At 41.2% G+C, this 21,593-nt stretch overlaps 1 protein-coding gene across 2 annotated transcripts in view; it reads right to left on the bottom strand.

Moving 5' to 3' along the window:
* The window catches only part of SLC44A5 (solute carrier family 44 member 5), a 429,650-nt gene extending 413,097 nt beyond the window's left edge, over positions 1–16,553 (bottom strand). Inside the window, exon 1 of one of the 2 annotated variants that reach the window (XM_043460948.1) lies at positions 16,500–16,553. In XM_043460948.1, coding sequence (XP_043316883.1) covers positions 16,500–16,533 — 34 coding nt within the window. In that variant the 5' untranslated portion in view covers positions 16,534–16,553. Of the gene's footprint in view, positions 1–15,472; positions 15,616–16,499 lie in introns of those variants that run through there. The other variant, XM_043460949.1, reaches the window with a different exon arrangement.
* Positions 16,554–21,593: the final 5,040 nt, after the last annotated feature.

Raw genomic sequence — 21,593 nt, 5'->3', positions numbered from 1 at the left:
TACATTTAAAAAAAAAAAAACAACTGAACTCATCACATGAATTTTACAATCAATATTAAAAGAAAAACTGACATCATAAGTGGCAATAGATCAGCTTTTGAAAAATTGAGATGAAAAGGTAAAGTTCCAAAAGGGAAAAAAAAGAACATGTTTAAACATAGCAGTAGAGTCTTCTAAGCCAAATCCAAAGGTCATTAGAGTCTCCAAATGAAATCTTAAAAGATGGAAATTTTCCTTATCTTAGCATAATATCTAACTGCCTACAAAAATAGTAATAAGACCAACAGAAAAGCTGAATTCCAATCTTAATAATATTTCATTATTATTGTAAAAGTTGTACAAAAGATTTTACATTATTATTGAAAAACCTGTAAAAGTTGACAGGTCAACTTTTTAAAAGTGTTCATAAGTCAAATGTAAAATGACATTCAAAATTACAATGAAATGCAAATTGCCTAATAGTCAAGTAGTTAGGATTCGGCGCTTTCACAGCCCTGGTCCATGTTCAATCTCTGGACAGGGACCTGAGATATCACAAGCTGTGCAGCACCACCAAAAAGCTATAATGTAATGATAGAGTGATGTGTAATTTGACAGTAAGCAACAAAAACTCCATGCTGCCTCGATTTTAGAAATGGGAAAAATTACACCTGCAGACCTTCCCTACCTCGTGAAGATTACTGAGTTAACAATTATAAAGGTGCTATACCAGAAGAAAATTGGCAATGCAACAGAAAGAGGGAAAGAGGCTATCGTACCATTTTCTTTTCAATCATTTTAGTAAAAAACATTATTAAACTCACAATTTTAATAACAATATAAGAATAAAATTGGGTTTTCAATGTATAATATTTTATCCCAAATTTCAAAGTGAGACATATAAAGTTAACACAAATATATAAATTGATTTGTCAACTCTTAAAATTAATTTGATGTTACATATCTGCAGTTTTTAATGAAATAATTTTTAATAAATTTCTTTTTGTTAAACAAGACTGACCCAAAATTAGAAAATGCTTATAACAAAAGAAGGGAGGGAGGGAGGTAAGGAAGGAGGTAGCTGAAAAGATATTTTCTCTTTCCTCCCTCCAATATTTTGAGGGAGATAGTTAGAAGCTCCAATACTTTGATCGCCTGATGTGAAGAACTGACTCATTGGAAAAGACCCTGATGCTAGGAAAGATTGAGGGCAGGAGGAGACAGGGATGACAGAGGATAAGATGGCTGGATGGCATCACCAACTCAATGGACATGAGTTTGAGCAAGCTCTGGAAGTTGGTGATGGACAGGGAAGCCTGGCGTGCTGCAGTCCATGGGGTCGCAAAGAGTCGGACACAACTGAGTGACTGAACTGAACTGGACTCGTAGCCTGCCAGGCTCCTCTGTCCATAGATTTCTGTAATATATCCAGAATTATATTAGACATTTTAGATTAAAGGATAAATATCACACAATCAGGACTCTCAAGGTGTTCAGAGTCTAGTGGTAGGTATCTATGAAGAAACCTACAGGAAAGAACAACAAACAGGCACATGGCAAAGTCCCTTTGGTACAGTCCCATAAAACTCAAGACCAACTCCAGACAGGTGACAACTTACAGAGACCCAGGTTTGATTCAGGAAAATTAATCCAAGACACAGGAAAATTGGAAGCAGCACTAGGAAAAAGTCTAGTTTTCTAGACTGCTAGTTTCTAGCAGACTTACTTGGGCACAGGGCACTGTTCTCTCATGCCTGAAACACACACTTCCCTATATTACCAGGATAATGGGAGGCGGGGTAAGCTACAGTGACACTTTGACCCTGGGATGTTAAGCCAGTGACTGATTTCCTGTCAGGCTTTTGGTTCCTTTTGCTTCAGGGCAAAGGTAAGACTAAAGACCCCCTGGAGAACTGAGAAAGCAGATGGACAAATAAAATCTACACTTTAAATCTTAAATCAATATAGGAGGACGAATAGACCTAAGTGGAAGATGTAATGGGGGAAGCAAAGAGGGAAAGTTTACCTGTGCTTGTAGGGAGCATCAAAGGGGAAGATAGGGATGAAAGTTTAACATAGTAGTGACATTGTGCTGAGGTTTGAAGGATAAATAGGAATTTTCAGCATTTTACACACACACACACACACACACACACAACATCACAAAGGCAGAGGAAGCATTAAAAAATGTGTGTGGTCCCCAGTATTAGAATGGTGGGTCATTAAGTTTAGGATGGGTGTGGAAAAGATGAAGCAGGAAAAGTTCTGATGGGTCAGATTCTAGAGAGTCTGATATACCTTGTGTGGAATTTTGATTTTTGTCCTGGGTAGAGGTGATGGAGGGCCATTACTTTAGGACTGTGAAATGATCAAACATGCATGTTGGTAGTAGCATATCTGCAGTACTGTGAAAAATAAGAGATGATTTAGGCCTTATGCAAAGAGACCTTTTAGTGTATAGGTAGTTCTAATCCATACTAGACATGAGGAGTGCTGAATTATATCTGTGACAGTGGTGGTATAGAAAAGTAGATACTATCAGGATCAATAGTAATGACCAACTTCATTTGCTTGAGCAGAGACCTGTAAAAGAGTGTAAAGGATGCCTCCAGATTCTCCACTTGTGCAGCCAAGTGGATAATGGTGATGATAAATAAAACCTCAACTATAGAAAATCATATACGAACAAAACTAGTGTAATCTGCAAATCAAAAGTTGGATTAGGACAATGAGATCCTTTGTTCTATTATATGCAAAAAAAATTTGATTGAGGCTACATCTAGGTTTAAATGCACATTATTTACTAGTGAATAACTGAGTAGATTATTTAATTTCTATAAAGTTAGTCTTAGCCAACATTAATTTGTTTATAATTCATCTTGTTTCAAAGAAGATTTAAAGTAGTTTATAAAACTACCTACATTTCAACAAAACAAAGTATATATAGAAAATAATGACAGGAAAGAAGAATAAAGATATGAAAAACAAAATTAATTCACAAATGCATAATTTATGATTCCATAGTCTTATGTAAGAAGTGGGCTCATTCTCAGTTTTGAGTTTCCAAGCTACCCTTCCTAGCTTAAAAAAAAACTAAGATCATGGCATTCAGTCCCTTCACTTCATAGCAAATAGAAGGGGAAAAGGTGGAAATAGTGACAGATTTCCTCTTCTTAGGCTCTACGGATAGTAACTGCAGCCATGAACTTAGAAAATTATTGCTTCTTGGTAGAAAAGCTGAGACAAACCTAGACTGTGTGTTAAAAAGCAAAGACAGCACTTGGCCAACAAAGGTCCATATGGTCAAGGCTATGGTCTTTCCAGTAGTCATGTATGGATGTGAGAGCTGGACAGGAGAGAAAGCAGAGCGCCTAAGAATTAATGTTTTCAAACTGTGGTGCTGGAGAATACTCTTGTGAGTCCCTTGGAAAGCAAGGAAATCAAACCAGTCAATCTTAGAGGAAATCAACCCTGAAACACCAAGGTATATCAGAAGGACAGATGCTGAAGCTGAAGCGCCAATACTTTGGTCACCTGATGCAAACAGCTAACTCATTGGAAAAGACTGTGATGCTAGGAAAGATTGAAGGAAGAAAGAGAAGGGGGCAACAGATGATGAGATGGTTGGATAGTATTACCAATTCAGTATACATGAACTTGGGCAAATTCCAGGAAATGGTGAGGGACAGGGAAGCCTGGAGTGCTTTAGTTCATGGGGTCACAAAGAGTTGGTCATGACTTGCTGACTGAACAACAACAAGCTGTCTACCCATATGGGAAAGTCAATGAGTTTTATGACTTTGTCTACTGTTAGCTAGTGACACTCAGAAAAACTTCTTCATCAGGTACTCATAATGCAGATACTTCATAAAATAGTGATCAGCATGAGACATAACATCCCTGGACTTTATATCACTTCATATGTCAAGTTTTTCAATGCCAGTCAGCACTACAACAGCTAAACACAAATCAGCAAAAGCACGTCTACGTGGGGTCAAAATAATAAACTAAATAAAGAGCTATCTCAGGGTCTGGATGATTCCAAGAAAAAATTTTGAGCATATCTAAAGGAATGAAAAGACTACATGTTTATTCCTCCCTACATGAGGAAATTCCTCATAAACAGACCTAACCTCAAGTTACTCAAGGATACCATCAAGCCAACTTCCCATCCCTGAGGGATTCTTGATGGTTGACTGGACCACTGGTCTGCCAGCAGCCATTCTCAAGGTTCTTCAGCCTTAGTACATACAAAAACCCAGTTTTCAGAAGTACAAGATGTAGCATAAAACCAAACTAAATAGGACCAACTGGAGGAAAGTCTAGACTCATGAAAGTTCTCAATATTCAAAAGATATTCCATTCCTTTAACATAATATAAACAATTAGCTAAAAATATTACCATTAGAATTCTTCAAAGGCTTGTTTTAATAAGTTATTTCTAATTAATATACTTTTCTACCATTTAATGCTGCCAAAAACTTAAAAATGGCTTGTTTGCCAAATGGTTTAAATAGGTTACATGCCTCTCTTGATCCATATAAACTTATATATAGTCAATTAATTTGCTTATCCATCATACTTAAGGCATTGATTGATTCAGAATCAGGTAAAGAGAATTTACAGGGGTTAAAACATAACCAGTCTTGATCTTAGAATTTGGCATGTGAACCACATGTCTTTTTGTCTTTGGGTTGTGTCTATAGATTACTAAATAAAGTTTGTGTGTGAGCAGTATGATAATTATTCAATGCAGAATTTCTATTGTATGTATTTTAATGTAAGTCTTTCTTAAGGACTAAGAAGGACAAGAGAAGGGGTGAATTCCAGTGTTATTCTTTTTTTTTAATTTAAACTTATTTATTTTTAATTGGAGGATAATTGCTTTACAATATTGCATTGGTTTCTGCCATATATCAACATGAATCAGCCATAGGTATATGCAACACTATTCTTTATAACTTCAAGTCTGTCCTACCTTACACAACTAAGATATCCCTTAGGACAGGTTTACTTACAAACAAAGATCTTTTTTAAATAACATAATGCTTCTTTTTTAGTCATAAATGTTCTTTCACTACAGTAAAGGTGTTAAATCAGCAGAATCAAAGACATTGCCAAGGAAAAAGAATGTGATAACATTTTTGTGCAACCAAACAAAGTAAGTGAGAATGAGAGTATGAGAACAGTGGATAAAAAGAAAAAAGAACTTAATTCAAAGTGAAAAATACTGTTAATACCAGAACTTGTGAAATATGAATGTTCATTAAGTAGCTTTTATAGTTTTTTCTAAATTTATGATTTATGATATTCTTAAACTAATACTAACAAAATGTATATAGGCTAACTTCAAAATGACTTTTGAATTTTTTCGTAGGGCAAGCCTAGAGTGATAATACACTTTTAATAAACTTTTAATGTCAATTTAAAAATCTTACTCTTATGTCTGGATTTGGACACTCAAACACAATCCAATGAACTGCAAAATGTACATAAAGAACCTGTCCTTCAAATTTTTTAAATACATAAATTGTAAATTGCTTCTTATAAAACTGGATTTAAAATGTTTCATCCTTTCACTCAACAAGCACTTAGGACAGTCCTGACTTAGTTCAGAGTATTCCTTGTCAGATAATGCACACATTGACAGTAGGACTATTAAGGGTGCAGCTTTCCCCTGAAGTCCTAATGGCCAAAAGAGGGCACAGAAAAGATGGCTGGGAGGCCACCTAGCCTTTCTCATTAAAGAGCTACAGCCTAACAAATCATCCTGTTCTTGATTATTTCTTTCAAAAAACTGTCAGACAGATGCAGAATAGGAATCAACAATATAAAATTGTGGTTCCCCAGCTGAATCAAGGATTTTTTTTACCATAACTTTAATGTCCCTCTAATGTCATGGGTCCAATGGGAAACAATGCAAGTTTATAAAAATAGTAAAATACAAGGGGAACCAACAGAAGGCAGGACAGGGAGGTGGGGAGAGAAAGCAAAGACAAAAAGAAAAGAACCTGTCTTTATTTGAATTTAACTTTTAAACAGTTGTGCCTCATCTAAACATAGAACAATGAGATAGGTTAAACAGACTCTTTCAGAAGCAGCTTGCTAGCTTCTTTCTGAAAGAATGAAAAAATGATGGGGCTATCCCAGGATTTCTTGACCTCAGTCAGCACTGTTGACAATTTGAACCAGATAATTCTTTGTTGTGAGGGCTGTCCTGGGCATTACAAAATGTTTAGCATCATCCCTGGTCTCTACCCACCAGAAACCAATAGCATCACCCCAGTCATGACAATCAAAAATGTCTTCAAGACACTGCAAAATTGCTTCTGGTCAAGAACAACTGGGCTTGCCCCTATACAAAATATTTTAAACTTTTCCTTAGTTCCTTCTGAGCTTTCCAGCTGACAGAATGGACTGCTACAGTCAGCAACATGATGACCGGCAAACTTTCTTCTCATGGCAACTTTCTCCTACTGTGGTATATTTTATTAAATATGTCATCAGGAAATCCATTTCTATTTCTCTTCTCATACTGTATTTAATATTTTTAAAGATTATCTATTTACAGAAATAAAAGACAAAAAAGAAACTTCCTTATAACTAAGTAATATAAAGTCACTGTACATTAATTCCCTCCTTATGGCCCCAAGAAATTGTCTTAGAAAGCAGCCAAAATTTAAAATAGTGAAAGAAAGGACTTCCCTGGTGGTCCAGTGGTTAAGAATCTGCCTGCCAATGCAGGGGACACGATTCCATCCCTGCTCTGGGAAGATTCCACATGCATTGGGGCATCTAAACTCATGTACCCTAAAGCCCATGCTCTGCAACAAGAGAAGCCACTGCAATGAGCAGCCTAAGCACCGCAACTGGAGAGTAGCCCCCAAGCCCAAGTGCAACAACAAAGACCCAGTGCAGCCAAAAATAAACAAATCCATTAAAAAAAAAACAAAACTGTACAGTTCAATGGTTTAAAAGAAATAGTGAAAGAGAAGTTAAAGACCACCTCACAAAGCAAATGATAACAAAAAAACAAGGAGTGAAACCTGCCATCATTTCTCCCAGCTTAAAAAAGTTTTCTTTTTTCTTGATGACTACTGCTCCCAGCCACCATTTCTTTGCTCCCTTTGCCACAAAACCCCTCCAAAGAGTTGACTCTGATGTCTCCAGTTCTTCTCCTCCCATTCTCTGTTGACCTATTCCAACTGCCCTTGTCAAGGTCTTCAGTAACCTTCACAGTAATAAATGCCATGGTCACTTCTCAACCCTCATGTTACTTCATCAGCAGCATTTGACACAGTCAATTATTCTTTTCCACTTTGATACACTTTCTCCCTTGGCTCTGGGACCCCTCACACTCTTGACTTTTCCCTTACTCACCAGTTGCTCTTTCTGAATCTCCTTTACCAGTTTCCACTCCATCTCCCTCCCCACTTAATAATGCAGTAACCTTGGGCTTAGATCATGTCTCTCAGCCTACACTCACTTGCCAGGAAGTTATTCAGCCTAAGGTCTTAAACACCACCTAGGTGCCAATGTCTCCCATATTCACATCATCAGCCCAGCCTCTTCCCCAGACTCCAGATTCATGTGTTTGACCTCCTACTTGTCATCTCCACTTGAATATCAAATGAATACTTCAACTCAAACGTGTCCAAAACTGATCTCTTTAAAAAAAAAAAAAAAAAAACTGAACTACTTTCTCACTAAACTTGCCCCATCCACAATCTTCCAACACCAGCTGATGGCGACTCCATCCTATAGTAGCTCAGGTCACAAACTACAGAATCATCCATGACTCATATCTATCTCTCACACAGCCTGTTAGTTCCGGAAACCATATTAGCTCCACCCTCAAAATATATTCCGTGTCTTTCTATTTCTCAGGTCCTCCACTCTACCACCCTGATAGTTGCCACCATCATTCCTCAACTGAAATATTGCAAGACTGTTTACTGGTCTTCTAGCTTCTCTCTTGCCCCAAGAGGATATTTTCGACATGGCAGCCACAGCAATTCTTTTCAAATCGTCAGTCAGAGCCTATTATTCCTTTGTTCAAAACCTTCAATGATGCCCCATTTCACTGAGGATTAAAGTTGAAGTCTTTAAAATTGCCTACAGGGCTGGACGTGATCTAGTCCTCCCTCACTTTTCTGCCCCCCTTTCCTATTTCTATTCTCTTTACTAATTTCACTTACTCTCCGTTCTGTTTATCAAGCATGCCAGTATACTCTTACCAGTGGGTGTTTGCACTGGCTTTTCTCTTTCTGAAACATTCTTCCTCCTCCATAAAAACTACTTCATCTCCTTCAATATTATGTTTCCAATTAAGTCTACCAACCTAGATAGCATATTAAAAAGCAGAGACATTACTTTGCCAACAAAGGTCCGTCTAGTCAAGGCTATGGTTTTTCCAGTGGTCAAGTATGGATGTAGAAGTTGGACTGTGAAGAAAGCTGAGTGCTGAAGAATTGATGCGTTTGAACTGTGGTGTTGGAGAAGACTCTTGAGAGTCCCTTGGACTGCAAGGAGATCCAACCAGTCCATCCTAAAGGAGATCAGCCCTGGGTGTTCACTGGAAGGACTGATGCTGAAGCTGAAACTCCAGTACTTTGGCCACCTCATGCGAAGAGTTGACTTATTGGAAAAGACCCTGATGCTGGGAGGGATTGTGGGCAGGAGGAGAAGGGGATGACAGAGGATGAAATGGCTGGATGGCATCACCGACTCAATGGGCATGAGTTTGAGTAAACTCCAGGAGTTGGTGGTGGACAGGGAGGCCTGGCGTGCTGTGATTCATGGGGTCTCAAGGAGTCAAGGACACAACTGAGTGATTGAACTGAACTGAACTGAACCATCCTATTAATAGCTCACCCTCCCCCATCAGGCCATCACCAGCCGTCCAAATCCCCCATATCATGCTCTATTTTTTTCCTCATAGTACATTTCAGTTTTTAATCTCAACAGTTTATTCATGGTCTGTCTTCCCTACCTAAAGGCTCCATTTTGTATCCCAAATACACTTCTAGCACAGAGTAAGTCTTCAGTTAATATTTGTCAAGTGAATGAAGAAATGAGTGAGGGGCTGAAATAAAGCAGGCTAGTATTCTACACTGCAGTAGAAGGAATCGCAGTCTTCTTCATTTTACTTTATCCTCTTTCTCACTCTCCTTGTTATACATCAAGGGACTAGTTGGGCTGGGAGGGGGCAGGGACTCCTTGGTAGGGAGAAGTAGATAAATATAGCTGGAGAAGCGTTTATTGGGAGATTTTAGGTTTTAGGGACTTTTTGCCTTTTCAGTTTGGAGGGCTGTTAGAGGACTTGGGGGGCATTTGTAGTCTATCACTCTCATTTTTTTCTTTGGTGGGGCTTTTATTGGGAAGGTACCTGCCAAACCAAGTGAACTATAGAGGGCAGAAATGAGGACCAACCGAAGTGGAGAAGAAGGAATCAAGCTACTAAAAGGAACTTAAGGGAAACAGGGAAAAGAGAACTTTGGGTTTTCAGCCCAGCTCTCTGAAGTAATAAAAAGAACTAAGATTCAGGGCCAATGCCAAGACTAGCAATGAAGATTGTGAATTCAGTGTTCCTTTTATTCCCAGGAGCCTGGAAGGAACATCTAGCTTAAAGGAAACCCTGGAGTAATTATATAAATAAGAAAATTAATCTTTTATATATAAAAGATATGTAAATATAAAGATTAAAAATTAAATATTAATCTTTTACATATAAAAATTATATAAATAAGTAAATTACTGTAGTGGAAGGTTTTAAAAATATATATGCTTTTTCACACATACACGGTCTCCCCTATTTACACACCAATAAGAGGGTCCCTACCTCCCAAGATAAAGGTACAAAAGTAATGACCCACAGATATATTATCCAATATTGTGTAACAAGCATTAGTGACTCAGTACAACAGTAACCATTTACCATCTCTCACTGTTTCTGCTATATTGGAATCCAAAAGTAGGCTGGTTGGGTAGACCTAGGTAAGGATTTCTCATGATGTTCAGTTAGATGTTGGCTAAAGCTATAGACACCTGAAGGCTTAACCGGGCTAGAGGGTCTGTTTCTGAGGTAAATCGTGCACAAGGTGGGCAAGCTGGAGCTGGCTCTTAGCAGGAGGCCCCAGTTCTTCCCCACATGGCCTCTCCACCAGAATCCTGAGTGCCTCCACAGCTTAGCAGCTGGTCTTTCCCGAAGTAAGCAATAAGTAAGAGAGCACCAGATATACAAGAGCAAGACAGAAGCCACCAAGTCGTTATATACAACATAGCCTTCCACCATACTCTACAGGTCACACAGGTCAGCCCCAATTCAGTGTGGGACGGGAGTATGTAAGGGTGTGAACACAAGTAGGCAAAAAACACTGAAGCCATCTTAAAGGCTAGCTACCACAGCAGACAAATGGCTTTCCACATGAATGGCAAAACGACGTGAATCTATCTCAGAGGTGACCCACATACATCTTTTCCAACTTATACCATGTCAAAAAATGAGAATATTTATTCACTTTGTCTGGCCTCCCCATCTCTAGAGAGGCCCTAAAACCTCTGTACAATATCACTTTAGCATTTGTCAGCAGTTAGCCTACTTTGTTAGCAAGGTATTTCTAATTTTAAAAGTGGATCACAAACAATAAAGTTGTGATACTTCTGAGGAAAGAGTATCATCCTCTTGATTCAGCATGAAAAAGCAAAATTGATCTCCCTTTCTATGTTAGACTTGAGAGATCTTGAGGAAAGGGAACAGGTATTAAAACACTGAATATAACTCAGCTATTAAAAAGAACACACTTGAATCAGTTCTAATGAGATGGATGAAGCTGGAGCCTATTATAAAGAGTGAAGTAAGTCAGAAAGAAAAACACCAATACTGTGTAATAACGTATATATATGGAATTTAGAAAAATGGTAATGATTACTCTATATGCAAGACAGCAAAAGAGACACAGATATAAAGAACAGACTTTTGGACTCAGTGGAAGAAGGCGAGGGTGGGATGATTTGAGAGACTAGCATTCAAATATGTATATTACCAGATGTGAAATAGATCACCAGTCCAAGTTTGATGCATGAAATAGGGCACTCAAAGCCAGTGCACGGGGACAACCCTGAGGGATGGGTTGGGGAAGGAGGTAGGAGGGGTTTCAGGATAAAGAACACATGTACACCCATGGCTGATTCATATCAGTGTTTGGCAGAAACCACTACAATATTGTAAAGTAATTAGCCTCCAATTAAAATTAATTAATTAATTTTAAAAAAACACTGAACATAGTCAAAGGAGAGTGTGTCATACGGCTTGGTTATGCCTTTATCCACAGTACATAATTTATTCTTAGGCCCCAAGAAAGTACCTAATATCCTTGTGTCTCAATTTCCTTATATGTAAAATGCAGACATGATCACACTCGCATGTACAGGGTGATATCTGAATTTACACTGGGAACTGAGCTCTAGTTTAAATATATATCAAGATATGCCTATATACATATCCCTCTCTAGATATATGCTCATATATATGTCTATAGAGACATATCCTGACTTATCTATAATATGCAATTACAAATAATACACTTGACCAAATTCCTTATCTAGACTATTCATACTTGACAACATTACTCACCTCTTGCTATAGCATTCCTCCACTAACTCTAACACTGAGCCTTTCTTTTAACTCTAACCTACTATGACGCTCAATGCTATGAAAAGAATCTGATGTCATAAACACATTGTGTTATGTGATCACTGAGGACCAAATCCATTCTTAGTTACATAATCCCTGAGTCCTACCAGCCCTGCCAGCCTCAAGAGTCCATCAGAGCACAAAGGAAATAGCAAGAGGGGACTAAAGAATGTCCTGAAGCTACAAAAATTCTTAACATAGTTTTCATTAGTAACTGCTGGCCAAAAAGCGGACAAGTGAAGGTGGGAGAGACAGTGGAGGGCTCTAAAATTATGATTTACACATCTTCTAAATATCACGGCACCTTCAAGAATAAATGCTTATGGGGCAGAAAATCATCCAACAGACCCAATCTCCTGCCCTCTTCCCCACTGCCAACATCTCCACAGCAAGATAGAGACCCAAGAGTATAATTTCCCTGCTAATTAGATGTCAAGCAGATACCTCCAACAAATAGCAGTTTTTATCACTACTTTTTTTATGCTATTTTCATCTGTGAGGTTTATAATCCATAAGAGCTACCTAATAATAAGTAAAATCAAAGAGCTTTTTTAAAAGCCTGTGTGCTTTTATTGTTATAAATGCTTCACAAGTAAAAAGCGGTCAAAAGCATAAAGATAACCTGATTTGAACTTCCTTTGTGCTCGAATTAGAGTGTTTCTCTTGGCACACTCTCACATCAGGCTTCTGCTTCTCTTGGCAAAATCATGAACTGGCTGACGTTGTCTCAGAGGCTTTCTCATGTCGCCTTTCCAAGCATCACTCTTCTTTCACGGACTCCTTTCCGTTACCTAGGAGCCTCTCATGTTGCCTTCCACATTCCGCCTACTGCACAGTAATGTTCTAGGCCCTTCTACCATTACAATATGCTTTTCCTAAGATTTACTTGCTTTGAAAGGATTGTTGGGGGGTGGGGAATGGGGATGATGACTAACCTTTACCCAAATGTTGAATTATAAATAGTCCTCATTCTCTTTAGAATTGTTTCCTTAAGCAGAGATTCCTAGAAATGCTATCAACATCTCAGCCCCAACTAATGCAGGTAAGAGGGCTCTCAGCAGGAGGCCTCAGTTCCTTGATTATAACTAGACCTTTTAGAAAAGTGAAGTTCATTGGATAAGGACTTTACTTGGCCTAGGGTGTTGATGTAGGAAAGCTGCTCTCCCTGAAACCATCCTCAAGGATGAGAATAAAGCTCTAAACATCTAGTGAGCATCCAATAGGCTTCTCCCTGCACTTAAACGAAAATCTAACTCCTATTTAGGGTCCAAAAAGTCTGGCCTCTCCCTACCCGTCTCTACCTAACATACTGCACTCCAGCCAAACTGGCAGTTCTGTATTTGAATATGCCAAGCCACAGTGTCATTCCTCCTGCCTAAGGCTTGCAGTGCCATGTTCCAGCTCTTGGCAGGTAAATTACTCATCATTTGGTTCCCAGCTCAAATGTCACAATCTAAAGTAACCTCACACACACAAAAAATAAAATAAAGTAACCCCACAATCACTTTCCAGAATATGTCCTATTTTATTTTCATGATATTAATCATTGTAAAACTTTATTATTCATGTATTTGTTTACCTTGTCTTTCCAAGCCTCCCTCCCAATATACCCTTCATTGAGTATCATGTTTATCAAAGCATCCCTAGTTTTGCACAGAACCTAGTACATATCCAGTAGTCAATAAAATTGCTGAATGAATGCATAAATAGATGAATCCAAGCATAACTTAACCTTTAAATGTGAGTGAGAATCCTTGTTGTACTAATAATACTGGGGGAGGAGGGTTAGTATCACTATAATCGATGTAACTAACCTATGTTTATAAGACTTTTATTGAAATGGACTATAGCATATCTTTTCATTAAAATATTATAAATATTGGATTGACACATATTCTTTTATAAAAGTCATTTATAAAATGTCTTTTAATGAGTGCCACAAATGAAAGCTAGTATCTTCTGTCAATATTAAAAGAGTGTTTCCCTCTGACCAATTTCTAGCTTTCTAGATGTGTAGTGTCTGTTGCAAGGACTACAAGAGCCAATGAGCAATTTGCCTGTCACATGCTCTAACAAATCATCTTTCCCTGCACACAGGGTAGCTAAGCAGAGAAAACAGCTCTGAATAGAGGACAACCAACACAGGCGGGATGTTGCTAAACCTATAGTTTATTATTCACAAAGTTCACCCCAGCCTGCCAAAAAACTAACCTGGCAAACAAAAACGCCCTAGCATTTAGCAGTTTGGTTTTCTACCAGGCAGTCTCGGTTTAAGTTGGTTGTAGCTTAGAAGCAGATGTCTGGGAGCAGTTCAGCAAGCCAGCAGTCAGATGCTTTTGTAGAGCACTCCTCTTAAAAGGCAACATTGAGGCAAATTAATGGATTCCAACTTCCTGGGCTTGCCTTTGAACTATCACAATTAACTGTGCTTTGCTAAAGGGAAACTCCAAGGATTTTCTCAAAGGTTTTTTTCCTTCTAAGAAAGAAATGGCAATCTGGTTTAAGAAAAAGAAAGACAGAAACTCAGCATTAGTAGAGAGAGAGAGAAAAAAAAAAAAAAACACAAATCAGTAAGAATTAAATAACATAACTTTTAAGGAAAACATGTAGTATGAGAAAACCTTATTTTTAGAGAACTACAATAAACTTTCTTGAGACATTTCCTAGGAAAGCATGGTTATTAAATCCTCTGAAAGAATTATTAACATTTAAATGACAAAACTCTATTAATCGCTGCTCTTCAATTAGTTCACTATCTAGTTAAATTTAAAATACCATCCTATCCCGGCTTACAAATCAAAAACTTCTTTGTGTTTGGGGTGGGTAGTAATGAGATATGTTTCATCAAACTGTTACACTAGTTCACTTATTAATTTGGCCTCAATTGTATCTTTTTGCATGTCCACCAAGATTAATTTCAGGGTAAGATTGTCTCCAGCTAGCATGTATTGTAAAACTGGAAAAAATTTTCCACTCTTCATGGATCATTTACAATCTGCAAGGTTTGGGGTGGGTATGAAATGTATTTCTGCCAATGGATAGCCGTTCAGCAGTGCTGAAAACCAATCCTTCTGTTTCATTCATGGTGCGATATGGTTCCATAAAAAGGAGCGAACCAAAAGTGCGGCTAATGCACCCTGTCAATCTGGGTTCAGACTAATTCTTTGAGATTGTCATAAGAAAATTGTTTGTAGATGAATATATGAATACATTCTCTCACTCTTTCTTTAGTAGTCTACCACTGTAAACATGTACTAATTCATTGGGAGAGAAAAAATCAAGTTTAAGGCCTTTTCTATTTTACAGGAGCTGTATTATTTTTAAGGAAATGCATTGCACTAAAATTATATATCTATTATAGTTTCGAGCAGAAAAGAGAAAATCCTGGGTTTTTCGTAGCAACATCTTCTAAAAGATTAAGGATCATGGTTTGAAACCCTTTCCAATAAGTGATTTGAGTACTCCGCGGCAATTAAAAGGCAAGCTGAAGCACCAAGATAAAGTTGTGTCCCCCTAGTGACCTCTAGAGTAGAGCTAAGCTCCCACAAGCAAGACTTGGGGGGGAAAAAGAAAGCAGCAAGCCAAAGCCTGGCGCGCTGCTGCAAACCAAACCTACATTTTCAAGAGTACATCCCTTCGCATCTCAGAGTGTGGTCCTCTTTTATTAAACCCCAAGGCACGATAAATCTGCGTCTCCAGGGCTATCGGGCCCATTGGGTTGAAATCCAACTTCAAACGCCACTGCTTCCTCCTTCCCACCAAGCTCCGGTGCAGTTCCCCCGAAACAGGCTTCCTCACCGCGCATGGTGCCGAACTGGTTTCCACCTCTCTGCAGTGCTGCAAGACCACCTCTCCGCCACGGCTAGCTCCCCAGCGCGAGAGTCGAAGCGCTAGGCAGCCGGCCAGCGGCGACCTCTGCTAGTCCGCGCTGCGGCCGCGGGCGGCGCGTGCACCAGCTCCTTGCGCGCAGCGCGGCGCTGGGCGAGTCCTGGACACCCCGCTCCTGCTGGACGCCGCCTACGAGGCTCCCTCCAGAGTCCAGCTCCCGACCACGCCGCGATGCCTGAAGTCACCCCAGCAACAAGCTCATCCTTATCCTCCCTGCCAGCGCTTCTCCCCTCTGAACTTTCCAACTTTAGAAGCCCTGGTTCCAAAGGAGCAACAGCGGCCCGCCTCAACACCGGGAGTCACTGCCCGCCTCAGCAGGTCGGGAAGAGGGGAAAAGCCTGCAGGGACCCGACCCGTAGCAAATCCCCTTGACCATGGGGGAAAAGGAGAGCCAGACAGCTCCTATCTCCTCTTGAGGCTGGAGGTTGGGAAAATGGATGCAGAACTTGTCACCCTGGGATGAAGGGACGGAGGGAGGTTGGGAGGAGAGAGTAGTAGAGAGACACCTCGAAAAACTCTCTCTCTCTCTCTCTCTCTCTCTCTCTCTCTCACACACACACACACACACACACACACACACACACACACACACAGCCTGATTCCGAAATGAGACCCGAGGAGCAGAGTCGCTTCTGTCCCCACTACCCTGAGGGGGTAAGGTGCAACAGATAACCAAGCTCTCGGAGTGGGAAAGGGGTGGGGTGAGAACAAGAGTCTCCAGGTTTCCCGGGTTACAAAAAGGGGACAAACTCCTATCGGAGTCTCCCCGGAGGGAAAGGAAGATGCAGCAGTTCTCCCCACCTTCCGGAGAAGGAAAACTCTTCCCCAGCAGGCAGCCTTCCACTTGACCAAGCCCGGATGTAAACAGGCTAGCCGTAGGGGCGGTCGGAGGGTGGGAGGTGGGATGGAGCGAGGTGAGAATGGAGCTTTAACTCACCCTTGATGCTGGAGGGCTTTCTCTTCTTGGCCATCTCCTGTCCCCTCCCCTCCCCCAGACCCCCGGAGCGTCTCCTCCTGCTGTCACCCAGTTCCTGGAGCGGGCACCGTGGAGGGCTTCCAGGCGAGCTCTCGCCGCGGCTCTCAGCTCAGCGAGCTCTTTGTTGCTGTGATGGCATCTGCGAGGCGGCGGCGGCGGCCCGGCTGCGCGCTCGGCTCGGCTCGGCTCGGCTGGGGCGGGCGCCGCCGCCCCTCTGCTCTCCGCCGCGCGGAGCTGGTGAAGCTCGCGCTCGCTCTGCTGCGGCCGCTCAGACTGCGGCGGCGGCTGTGGATGCCGCTGTGCTGCTGCTGCTGGAAGGGGCAGCGCGGGGTCCCCCGAGTGCCCGCCCAGCGCTGACCTCCCCCTTTCCCACACCCTCCCTCCCCCACTCCCCCACCCCAGGGTGTCCCGTCTGAGCCGCCAGCTCCAATCCAACCAGTGACGGCGCTGTCGTCCAGCCACCGCTGCTGGGGAAGGCGACGGCGGCGGCGGCAGGGGACTGCTGGAGGAAGTGGGGGTCCCGCGGCCATCTGCGACTCGGGAGGAGAAAGACAGACGGGCCCACTCTGATGGAGCTCGCATCCTGCCTGCCTCGGCGCCTCGGAAGCTAACACCCCCACCCCAGGTGGCAGGGCGCGACGTTGGCGGCGGGGTAGGCCCACGAAAGGCACCGGTCTCCGTGCGCCAACAAGAACTCCGGCCAAGTGCAGGAGGATTGGCACCTGCACTTGCGACCGGGCCGCTCCGCAGAAAGCTGGTCTCGGGCACGGAGCCCGAATTCCAAGCGGGCGATGAGCCCCGGGACGCGCGGATGCCTCTGCCTCTGCGGAACCGAGAAGGGAAGAGGGCCACTGGATAGTGCGTGGTAGAGAGGCGAGAAATTAAGTTCCAGAGGCAGCCCAGGGACAGACAACTGGAAGAATGACCTAGTTCAGGCCCTAAACTTACAGCGAAAACGCAGGACATGTCCCTTAGGGCTGTGGAAAAAGAGGAAAGAAAGCACGCTCTCAGAAACTGGAGGAATTAGGAGGCGGAGGAGTGATTTCTTGACCTCCAGGAGAAACTTTGTTCCAGTGGTCGAGTTCTTTCTGGCTCTGATTGTGAATTTGAAAAGTTTTCATTACCCGGAAGGAGCTGTCCTACTCTAGCGTGCTGATCAGAAAGGGAATCTCACCGGTGTGTCGGGGCAGCGAGGTCATGCAAAAGTCTGACTGATCTGAGAATGAAAGGTAACCAACTTATTGTTGTTCAGTCGCTCAGTCGTATCCGATTCTTTGCGACCCCTTGGCCTGCAGCACGCCAGGCTTCCTTGTCCTGCACTATCTCCCCGAGTTTGCTCAAACCTCTGTCCATTGAGTCGCTGATGCTATCTATCTCATCCTTTGCCTCCCTCTTTTCCTTTTGCCTTCAATCCTGCCCAGCATCAGGGTCTTTTCCAATGAGTTGTCCAGAGTATTGAAGGTGGCCAAAGTATCGGAGCTTCAGCATCAGTCCTTCCAATGAATATTCAGGGTTGATTTCCTTTAGGATTGGTAGCCTAGCTTTAAAGGAATGGTGGAAGGGGTAGAGTAGGGAGGAGATTACCAGTATGCACGCGGGAAGATGCCAATTTATTTATTTCTTTGCAGAAACTGGGATTTCCTCAAAACCCACATTCTAATTCACAGAGATCTTATCAGCAGTTCCCTCTAGCTTATGTCCCCAACCTAATCTGATTATCTAAACATCTGGTGATTCAATTCAGTACCGCTAGTCAGAAGTTGCCCCAGCATTGATGTGGTGCCCCTGTATGAACACTGGAGTCCAGTATACACACTGCTATGTTTAAAATGGATAACCAACAAGAACCTACTGTATAGCACACAGAACTCTGCTCATTGTTATGTGGCAGCCTGGATGGAAGAGGGGTTGGGAGAGAATGGATACAATATGGACAGCTGGGTTCCTTCACTCTTCACCTGAAAATATCACAACTTTGACAATCGGCTATACCCCAATATAAAATAAAAGGTTTGAAGGAAAAAAATAAAAAGAAGAACACTGGAGTCCAAACGTCTGGTCTTGAATTCTAACCCTGCAACATCATAGCTTTGAGAACTTGCACAAGTCATTTAATCCCACTGTGCTGCTTCCTGGTTTGTAAAATATCATCTCAAAGATTCCTTCCAGTTCTAATAAATATCCTGAGATTTTTTTAGTCACAAAATAATCAGATTTTTTTGCACTCTTTCTAAATGTAACTTTATACAATGTTTTATTTGAGGTAAGTAGTCTGAAGAAAATATGAAATACCCAATTCCTCTCACAACAAAGGTGTGCAATAGAATTAAAAAACAAAATAGCAAGCTTATTTTACTTAGCAACATAGGCCCATTCTCTGTTGTATAGCTAGAAATGAGACTCAATCAAAATTTCCTCTTCCAAAAAGCCATCTTTGATTTAATTCCAAACAACTTTTCAGAGTCTTAACATGTGTAAATATTAGATGTGGAAACATTCTTTATGTGTTCATAATTTATCACTAAATACTAATTATTGCCTATATTAAGATAATGTGTAACAGTTCATTCATTACTTTCACATACTTTGTTTCATTTGATGCTGACCACAAACTTGGGAGTTCAGAAGGCAGGTCCTGTCTTCCATGTTTTATAGATGAGGTTCCTGGAGGTACAATTATTTGTACACAGCTTCCAGGACTTCTGTGAAACTCTTCTAACATAACATCAGCCTCATTCCATGACACCAGCTGCCTATGAAATAGTATAGCTCTGTTTCAGACCAGGACTTGTTCCTTCTATTTATTCTTTCCATGATGCCATTACTATTAGCAAAGGGAACTCAAGATTTTAGTTGACAAACTGTTTTTTGGTTTTTTTTTTGTACATGGCTTCTCTGGTGGCTCAGATAGCAAGGAATTTGCCTGCAATACGGGAGACCTGGGTTCAGCTCCTGATTTGGGAAGATCCCTTGGAGAAGGGAATGGCAACACACTCCAGTATTCTTGCCTAAAAAATTCCATAGACGGGAAGGCTACATTCCATGGGATCACAGAGTTGGAAATGACTGAGTGAATCACACTTTCACTTTCATGATTAACTTGTAGAACTTCAAAGTATTTTTGCATGCATTTTCTTAATTGAAGGTCACAACTATTACAGAAGACTATGAAGAGATTTGTTGAGCCCAACCGAACAGATGAGTGAACAGACCCAGAGATGTTACAGTCATAGCTACTCAGGCCCTGGGTAGCTCACAGTGCATGCTTTTGTTTAAGGATTGCAAATAAAATATTTGTAGGGATCGAAAAAGCAAGAGAGTTCCAGAAAAACATCTATTTCTGCTTTATTGACTATGCCAAAGTCTTTGACTGTGTGGACCATAACAAACTCTGGAAAATTCTGAAAGAGATGGGAATACCAGACTACCTAACCTGCCTCTTGAGAAATCTGAATGCAGGTCAGGAAGCAACAGTTAGAACTGGACATGGAACAACAGACTGGTTCCAAATAGGAAAAGGAGTATGTCAAGGCTGTATATTGTCACCCTGCTTGTTTAACTTTTATGCAGAGTACATCATGAGAAACCCTGGGCTGGATGAAGCACAAGCTGGAATCAAGGTTGCCAGGAGAAATATCAATAACCTCATATATGCAGATGACACCACCCTTATGGCAGAAAGTGAAGAAGAACTAAAGAGCCTCTTAATGAGAGTGAAGAAGGAGAGTGAAAAAGTTGGCTTAAAGCTCAACATTCAGAAAACTAAGATCATGGCATCTGATCCCATCACTTCATGGCAAACAGAAGGGGAAGCAGTGAAAATAGTGACAGACTTTATTTTGGGGGCTCCAAAATCACTGCAGATGGTGACTGCAGTCATGAAATTAAAAGACGCTTGCTCCTGGGAAGAAAAGTTATGACCAACCTAGATAGCATATTAAAAAGCAGAGACTGATTCATGTCAATGTATGACAAAACCCACTGAAAAAATAAATAAATAAATTTAATAAATAAATAAATTTTTTAAAAAAGCAGAGACATTACTTTGCCAACAAAGGTCCATCTAGTCAAAGCTATGGTTTTTCCAGTAGTCATGTACGGATGTGAGAGTTGGACTCTAAAGAAAGCTGAGTGCCGACGAATTGATGCTTTTGAACTGTGGTGTTGGAGAAGACTCTTGAGAGCCCCTTCAGCTGCAAGGAGATCCAACCAGTCCATCCTAAAGGAAATCAGTCCTGAATATTCATTGGAAGGACTGATGCTAAAGCTGAAACTCCAATACATTGGCCGCCTGATGCAAAGAACTGACTCATTTGAAAAGACCCTGAGCTGGGAAAGATTGAAGGTAAGAGGAGAAGGGATTGACAGAGGATGAGATGGTTGGATGGCATTACCGACTCAATGGACATGAGTCTGAGTAAACTCCGGGAGTTGGTGATGGACAGGGAGGCCTGGCATGCTGCAGCCCATGGGGACACAAATAGTTAGACATGATTGAGCAACTGAACTGAGCTGAGGGATCAGTAAAGCAAAATACATGACACAAGCACTATACATATGTAAAAAAGTGTTAGTCACCAGATGCCAGATTCTTTGAAGACCCCATGGACTGTAGCCTACTAGTCCTCTGTCCATGAAATTCTCCAGGCAGGAATACTAGAGTGTGTTACCATTCCCTTCTCCAGGGTATCTTCCTGACCCAGGGGTCAAACCCAGGTCTGCTGCACTATAGGCAGGTTCTTTGCTATCTGAGCCACCAGGGAAGCCCCATACATATGTAGGCCACACTTAAGTGCGAGGTAAGGACTCCAGGAAGTTGAGAGCACATGTACCACTACACCGCTGCAAGTTGGCTTGTGGGAATGGAAACCTTGGATGTGAGGATTCTCATTTTTCAAGAGGATTCAGGAATCTGGATTCCCAGATAAAATATTCCTTTCATGTTGGTTAACATAAAACAAAGCAAAACAAGGCAGGCTTAACAGAACGCAACTGTCAGTAATATACAGCTTGTGGGCTGTGTATATCTGTATCCATTTTCACATCCCATCAAGT

The sequence above is a fragment of the Cervus canadensis genome, chromosome 2, assembly GCF_019320065.1.
Source record: "Cervus canadensis isolate Bull #8, Minnesota chromosome 2, ASM1932006v1, whole genome shotgun sequence".
Classification (NCBI taxonomy): Eukaryota; Metazoa; Chordata; class Mammalia; order Artiodactyla; family Cervidae; genus Cervus; species Cervus canadensis.
This window is presented reverse-complemented; position numbering and strand designations above follow the sequence as displayed.